The 8,408-nt window shown below is 40.2% G+C and overlaps 2 protein-coding genes across 2 annotated transcripts; both read right to left on the reverse strand.

Moving 5' to 3' along the window:
- Positions 1-30: 30 nt before the first annotated feature.
- LOC129582033 (integrator complex subunit 11-like) lies at positions 31-4,589 on the reverse strand. The gene is made up of 14 exons (XM_055473402.1): positions 4,252-4,589; positions 4,135-4,146; positions 3,978-4,063; positions 3,576-3,761; positions 3,128-3,340; positions 2,890-3,063; positions 2,567-2,686; positions 2,404-2,499; positions 2,223-2,345; positions 1,791-1,883; positions 1,469-1,724; positions 1,325-1,392; positions 1,117-1,256; positions 31-708 (listed from the first exon to the last, which is right to left on the reverse strand). The coding sequence occupies exons 1-14, from the start codon at positions 4,277-4,279 to the stop codon at positions 288-290; spliced, it is 2,016 nt and encodes a 671-aa protein (XP_055329377.1). The 5' UTR covers positions 4,280-4,589; the 3' UTR covers positions 31-287.
- A 1,422-nt stretch (positions 4,590-6,011) lies between these two features.
- Positions 6,012-7,160, reverse strand: LOC129581702 (trace amine-associated receptor 7e-like). Its single transcript, XM_055472915.1, has one exon. It carries the CDS (start codon positions 7,158-7,160, stop codon positions 6,012-6,014), a length of 1,149 nt encoding a protein of 382 aa, XP_055328890.1.
- Between the last annotated feature and the right edge of the window lie 1,248 nt (positions 7,161-8,408).

The following is an 8,408-nucleotide window of genomic DNA, read 5'->3' on the forward strand; positions in this document are numbered from 1 at the left end:
CAAACTAGCAAATTACAGAAGAAATTTTTTGTTTATTTGGTTCTGCTGATATTTTTACGACGTTGTCGACTGCACTCACATTCAACAAAACCAACGGAAAGTTTAACTGGGATTACTATAAAAAGCCAAAACCACTTATTAAAATTATCAGAAAGAGCGTTGTCATTACACAGCATCAGCACCAGGTCTACTCGACGGCCGAAACCGAATGGTTTGCTAAACTGATACCTGCTCTTTTACTAGTCCAAAATTCTACAAACGACGAATACGAAAATAATTCTACAAAATCATGAACTCGTTGTAACTTCATCAACACATTCATAATCCTCATACAGGTAATCGAGATCGTCGGCGGTGCGCTTCTTTAGAGGCAAGAGACATCCATATTCCTGTTCAGCGTCGCTGACCGTATAGCTGTCTGAATCGGATGCGGATGCCGTGTTCGGCTGCAATGTGTCATCAATTTCGCCCTCTTCGGGATGCACATCGACGATCGACGATAACGCCTCGATAAATTGATCCACAACATCAGCCTCAACAAGACCGTCCTCCCACTTCATCACCAAATCATAGACAAAAGTTTTTGGAGCGTCCGAGGTATCGGTATTCAGGGTAACGTCGATGAGTAAATGCGGGCTGGCGAGCTGGCTGCTGCCCATGTCCAGTCCATAGTCCTCTTCTTTCGAGCCACAAAACGGACCAAACCGCCTGAAAAACAGCTCAAACTGCAATAAAGCGTTCGTAAAAAACAAACGATTTAAATACGTAAATAAAATTAACAAGCAGTAAAAAGTGCACCACATTTCACATGCAACGTTTATCACGTTTTACACCATGTAAAAAATCCTACAAGTTCTAGCAGCGAACGAATAAACTGTAAAACTACAGTAAAATAAATCCATCGGCGGATTCGGAAAAGAACTTTTAAAATACCGAAACTCGAGCTAAATGAGGGGGTTTAGCATTGTAACGGCACACCGCAGTCGAAATTGAAAGCAGACAGTTCTACAGAAAAAAGCCTGATTCTTCGGGTTCATCACTAACCTGCAGAGAAGCTCATACGATAGCATACTTACTCTTCTCTTCACTATTCAAATACTTATTCTTTAGTTTTACCTAGATACTTCTCGGCTTATCCGTTTTCGAGCCACTGCTGGTGGTGCTTGGCAAGAGAACGAATAATGCTCCGTGAAATAAGTCTTGTAGCAGTTCAATGAGTACAATCGTGCGGCCTCTTCTTCGCTGACGATGGAGATCTGTAACAATTTTTCATGCAGCTTTTGTTTCACAGAGTTAAAAGCTCTCCAAAAACGAGTAAGTTTACCTGTTCGTCTGCAACGATAACAATCCCATCGAAAATTCGCGAGATCATCTTGGAATGCATGGGAGGCACTAAAATATTAAATATAATTAAAACGTAAAAGATTTTGTCAATAAATTCGTAACTGCAAGATATTGCACCAATTACCTAACATCACATTTTTATCGATCAAAACATTCTTAACATCAGGTGTTGGTATGGAAGCCGTTTCTCCATTAGCCGGATACAGACAAGGCACGCCGTATTCCTTCTCCACCTTCTTCTGGAGGAAGCCCATTTTCACTGCTTCGCCGTGGACCAGTAACACGTGACGCGGTGCGCACATCCTGATAAGTTGCATTATGCCTTTGGCATCCGCATGGGCACTAAACGATAGATATTCGATATCCAGCTTTACATCGATCTGCAGCACAAGAAATAAGTTAAAAAACATTCCATTTCGTTAAAAATATCATTCTCGTAGTAATACCGTTTCTTTCGGGTTAAAAAATTCGATTTTCCGAACTCCGCTCAGGATCTTGTTTCCAACAGTTCCCGAAACGCAAAATCCTGGCAGGATAACCTGAAAATGTAAAAGTTTTGTCTATCCCATTCAAATTCGCAGTAAGCTTACTAGTGAGTTTTAGTAGCAGTGCAGAAATCTTTCATAAAAAATCTTTAAATAGTTCAGAAATCTTTAATGTTCCTTTCTTTGTATATCAATATGTCGCCAATAATGTCGGTAAAAAACAGCGAAAGTGTGGCTCATTACCAATAAGAGTTTCACCGTATGCACAACTATTGTAGGGACTCTACACTAATTCTCATTTCCCCTCAAATCATAAACGTTTGCAAGCTATTCCGAATTAGCACAAACACCGAAGATTAAGTATATTTAAAATGTGCAATAAATTCAACAAACCATATTTTTGGGATCGGGCGCCCATTTTCTGAAAAGCTGCAGCGATAAACCGGCATGCAGCATGCCAGGAGAAGCAAAAACCACCATGGGTCCAGGATTATCGGCAAAAGCTCGCTCGAATGTCTGGAAAAGGGGACATTATCAGTAAATTCAACTTAACCGAATACCGACAAACTCTTACTGAAATATGCTTGTATTCAAACATGTTGCGTTCCACGAAAGTTTTCTGCACTTTCTCGTTCATCCATGTAATAAATAACTTATAATAATTCGTTGCCTGCAATAAACAGATAGACATTCAATACACAAGGCACTCTTCATCGATATTCTTCTGCATTTCATACCTTTTCTGTCAATCCCGCGCTAAAATAAACCGGCGCAGTAAGTCCCATCCGGTCCCAATACGAATCGAGAAGAATGCATAGTTCTTGTGCGCGACCCAGCGCGAAGACAGGAATAAGGACCTACAGAGACACGTACAAGTGTTCCACTTTTATCGAGAATCTGAGCACGACGCTTCCCAACAATGCAGCGGTTTTCAAACATTAAGATATAGGTAACCAGACAACAAAAGCAAAAGAACGAAACTGAAGTAGAAATGCGAAGTTCTAACTTAAACGAACTAAATTAAGAGAAGAATAATATGTATAACGAAGGCTGGCCATACCTTTCCACCGCGTGCAACTGCCGTGTGCACCTTCTTCAGGAATTCTCTCTCGCGAATCCGTTTGGAATCCCTAATTGTTGTGGCATACGTTGACTCTGTTATGAGCACGTCGGGTCTGCACCGATCAATCCACGCCGAACCCAAATGTCGATCGGGCGTCATGTTATAATCGCCCTACAGCACCGCTTATAAATAACAATCCGGAATTTCCCACATTAAGAGACTCCTTTCTCCTTACCGTATAAACCAAACTCTCCTCGCCGACGCGTACATAAAACATCGCAGCGCCCAGAACATGGCCAGCATAATACACCTTAATAAAAATATCTCCAACGTTTACGCACTGATTCAGTCCCAAAGGCGTCACTTTAGCCATGCAGGCTTGGATTTGAGCGGAATTAAACATGGACGTGTCTCCTTTACGCTCCACAGCAACTTTGCGAAAGTCTTCCTAAAACCAAAATATGGTAAACATTCCAACCATTCCGTATGCAAAAAATCGAAAAATAATTATAATTTCAAATCAATTTACAGTACACTCATATTCAGAGATATCATAAACAGCATCAAATTTTCAAACAGAAAAATTTCTCAAAAATGTGTTAGAAAATATTCCCGCGAATAAGTACCGAATAGGTATCAGTGGACGGATAATTTAATAGCACAATCAATTTATTTAGACATACCAGAAGGAGCGGACATACAGCTTTTGTCGGATGTGTCATGAACACTGGCCCATTGTAACCAATGACTTCAGTAAGGTGCGGCAAAGCCCCACAGTGATCCAAATGGAAATGGCTAATTAACACACAGTCCAAGTAATCGTCCAGCTTCTCCTTAGATGTGATGTACTCAAAATCCGGAAACTTTTTCTATAGATAGCAAATTATATCGTATAAACCGTAAACAAACATTTTTTAACAACAGCCGAAAAAAATACAGCATTTCGCACATCTACGGCGCAACGATTTTGATGTTCTGTTGTCATAATAATAAAATTTTTATTCCACCAATTTTCTTTTTAATCTTTCGTTTTTCCATGGCAAAGCAATTTTTCCATGGCAAAGCAATGGAGCAATGCGACGTACCTGATCACCAGCAGACATATGCATTCCACAATCCAACATGATGTGACGACCTCCGATGGTGACCAAAATGCAACTGCGCCCCACATCTGAAAACAATACACGGAATAGTACGGACGATTAACGACGAAGATCAAAGCACTCGCGAGGATAGCAGTACCTTGGCCGGCTCCTGCAAAAACAAACGAAACGAACTGTCACTATTCCGTTTCATGGCGATGACATCGTACCATAAATTTAACTACAGCTCCGCTCGGGAACACTTGACCGTGCTTACCTAAAGGAGTGACTTTGATTGATGGCATCTTTAACCATATACTCCTCGCACAAAGCAAGGATTGTGTATTACGAAGATTTTCAGGTTTTCAACGCAAGATGAATGTGCAGATCCTACTCAAACAAAAACGAAAAACCCAGCATCAGCACTTGAACAACGACGAAGCTCAAGTGACAGCGCACCAGCGCAATGCTGATCGATCACTGTAGCAAACCAGAATTATGAATTACAAAGTTTTAAGAATAACTGGTCCCAAGTAATGATAACTTAAAACATGGTTTGGCTTTCCTCCGTTTATAAACTGTTCAAGTAAACTGTAAACCTGTAAAAATATAAAATTGGGCATTCTGTAACTTTGTTGTTGCGAGTTCTCTCTTCCAATTCAGTACGAGTACTGTAGGTAACTGCCACTTCAAGAAGTCATACCTGAGAACTGTTAGCGATTGCATGGCTATGTAAATGCGTAATTTATACAGTATACACAGCCATGGCAGTATGTTTTGTTTACTACCGTAAACATGTGAAATGTGAAGTCGTAAAAGTAGACTTCTTTTTTTGTTTGAATTTTAAAAGTTAGTTGAGGTTGGTTTTATAACCTCTTTACGTTGTGTACACGGCTTCTCGCATAGTTTTCCTTTTTGTATATTTCTGGCAATTATTTTACGGTCTTTTCCACCAAAAACTAGTAGAAGAAAAAGGACCGGAAGGAACTAACGTCTGATTGTTGACCGGTGACCCCCTACGATACGATTTATTTATTTACAAAACGGTCCACAACATTCCTGATTTATAGGATGAGAAAATAAGCTCCATTGGCGTTCCACATTTTGATATTATTGTTAAATCCCAACTTATGTGAGATCTGGAAGATATACCCATAGAACACCCGGACTTCCGGATTAATTTGTCATCCAAAACTGTCACCAGCTTACAAGCTGGTCACACATGCACACTGGCAGCTTTACTCATGAGTCATGAGGTACATACTGGGAATCCGCCGCCAATCCGGGATGAACATGAGTGGAAACCTGAAGTGACTTGCAAAATCAGCGCTCTGCAATGTGCCGGAAGTATGAGTACTTTTTCTGGAATAAAGTCACAGACATGATACTTTTTATTGTGTATAGAAGCATACGCGCGGTAGCGCATTAGTCCAGTACCAGGGACTCCTTCTAATCTGCATTTATCTAACCTATCCGACCAAAGGTGAACCGGTTGCAATATTAACGTTCATGTTCAGAGCCCAAATGCGAGTGCGCACTGCGCAAGCCGCTTTATTTGCGTGTTTCCTAACATTAACAAATGTTCATTTTAATTTGAACAATTTCGATTTGTAAGTGCAGTTGCATTCCACTAGACGAACCGCTATTAATTACTTTTCCTTGGTATGCATTTACTTTCTTTAAATATAAATTATGAGACATGACTGATGCTGTTTCTTGCTTATTATTATTATTGAAATTTAGCGCGTAAATAAAATAATGCTACCGCAAATGGGATGCATGTGTCACGAGTTGACATGACGGCATATATAATCGTATTTATTTTGAACCGCAACTGTGAGCGCAAACAACCAACCAAATAAATATTGGGAACAGACGCGTACTTAACAACGTTAGGTACTGATACCACAGTTTCCATGCTCGACACACGGGACACAAATCAAAGGTCACAATAGCAACTTTAGGACACTAAACCACGCCACTTAATGATTATGACATTAAATTTCCATCACAGAGTTCGATTACAGTATGCGACATTTAAGAATGGTTTCCTGTGTAATGTGTGCTTCTGGTCTGTCCGGTGCGGTGTGGAATAACGCTGACCCGCCAATCACACACCGAGACCGGTACCCGGCCAAAGGCTCCGCACTGATACAGTTTTCGGCGCAGTGGTTCACGAATACTGGGCACCTTTGTGGCGTACACGACACAATTGACCAAGCTGTTTCCATACAGAAGATATAAGGTCGTGAGATAAATCTGGTATACCGTTGTAAAGTACTCATCGGAACACACAAACATAACTGCACTGCAGATACCACAGGGACAGGAAGTAATCAAAAAAGTAGTCGTTAGGATCATCATCGTCGTCGCTTGCTTGTTACTCGATGGCGGTTTAGCATCGCCGTTCTGCAGCGAATTAGTGTCGGTGGACTTTAATGATGCTTTTCCTGCCGCCAGCTTTCTCTTCCGCTTTTGCAGAGCGAGAAAAATCCATCCATACAGGATGAACACAATAATCGGCGGTAAAATATTACTGGTAACCACTAAGAAGTTTCCCAACCAGATTATTTGGAAAAATTCATTTTTACACTGGTTGCCGCCAGATATCCGGATTCCGGTAAAAACATCCATTAGCTGCACCGGGCCATATAACAGTAGATTGAAAACCCAGCTGTAAATGATGTTACAAATGACCTTTCTGTGGGTTTCTTCATTTGCAAATGCCGCGCCTTTGCTGATCATTTTATACCGATTATATGCTACCAGCATGATTGTCGTACTGGCTTCACTGGTTATAGTCCAGTCGATGATTTTGTAGATGCGACAAAAGACAAACGGAGCCGGCCAACATCCACTCAAATCCAACGTTAACCGCGATGGCAGCGCAATCAATCCAACCAGCGCGTCACATAGGGACAGATTTATGAGATAATAATGCTGCGGCAAACGCAGTTCGCGTTTCGCAATAAACAAGTACAAAACGATGAGATTCATACAAATTGTCAAAATGTTCTGGGGAATACAGATAATCGAAATTAATGTTCGCAATAAAACGTTGAATGCATACACGGGACAATCCGGATTTGGCGATATTAATGACTTCGTGATGGTGAGATTGGTGACGTTGAAACTGGTATTCCAGATCTCCCAATTATTCACTGTTAATAATTTTTCGTCGATCATGGAGAATCCAAAAAATAATATATATTCAAAAATCTTTAGTTTTGCTAATTCCAAAACAGATCAGAAATAACCAAAACAATAACAATTACAGGAAAGTTTGCGCGTAATTTTAATTAACGTAAATTACATAATTACCGCTTTAACCGATTAGCTGATATTAATATTCACGACATCCATAAAATAATATTCATGACATCCATAAAAACATCTAAAAATTTTATTACGATTAAATGCACAGCCATGTTAAAGGTTTAAATCCACGCAAGCTGCATTCTACGTGTAGCAAATTAAACTAGTAAAGCCGTAGCACATTTGCCACATGTTCTAAGCGCTAGCGAAGAATGTCTGCCACCGGAAATGCAAATACGCGCCAGTGTGAGTCGGCTTTTGGTTTCAACAGCTGCCGCAAAATAATCCGGTATTCTATCCCTAATTGAGTGGATTATTACGCCCGTCCTTGTTATTTGATGGCGATAAACGTGCACTTTGGCGGTGCAAAATTGGTTGTTTGGAGTTGGAAGATGACAGTGTAGCGCATTGACATTATTAGGCAGCTACGCCGGTGCACCGTCGAAGTGTTGGCACAATTAAGTACTACAATACAGCATCGAGTGGGCAAACTAAAACGTGCACAATTAACTGTGCGCCATTTGATTATTTTCGATCGATAACAATAATGAAATGGCGCAGTACGTGCTTGTAGAATAGGTCTACTATTTGTCTGCAATAGTATCCGCATATTCATATTACAGTCATATAATACAGTTCGGTTGTATTTGTATGTGCGCATGTATTGTTATGCATGGAAATTTTTGCCCGTTTGCATGACCCGGGAATGTCTGCCCTTTTGAAGGGTTAGTTTTGTGTTAACGTTGTCGGAAGTAAATTCTAACTTCTAAGCACAATACAATACGCTGTGATAATTTTCACAACCATATATTCTATAATTATGTAAAATAAATCTTTGGAATGGCCAGCGTCAGCAAGCGTGTTGTCGACACCATACAAAAACGAAAACCTTGTTTCCAGGGCAAGAGTTGTAGAGTTTCGTCAATATAATGTCTCGTACAATATCAGCTGGAAGTAAGTAGTTTATTTAAATTTTTCAGGCAAACTACCGCTTTGTTTAACGTGGGCTTAAAAAATCAACTGAATGGGCAAACTGGATCAACGTATCACATGAGTACCGCATCTCATTTTGCTACTACTCTGTGTTTGTAACAAAAGTAAGTAATTTTTGATTTTGTA

Source organism: Paramacrobiotus metropolitanus, unplaced genomic scaffold, assembly GCF_019649055.1.
Source record: "Paramacrobiotus metropolitanus isolate TYO unplaced genomic scaffold, Prichtersi_v1.0 Parri_scaffold0000006, whole genome shotgun sequence".
In the NCBI taxonomy this organism is placed as follows: domain Eukaryota; kingdom Metazoa; phylum Tardigrada; class Eutardigrada; order Parachela; family Macrobiotidae; genus Paramacrobiotus; species Paramacrobiotus metropolitanus.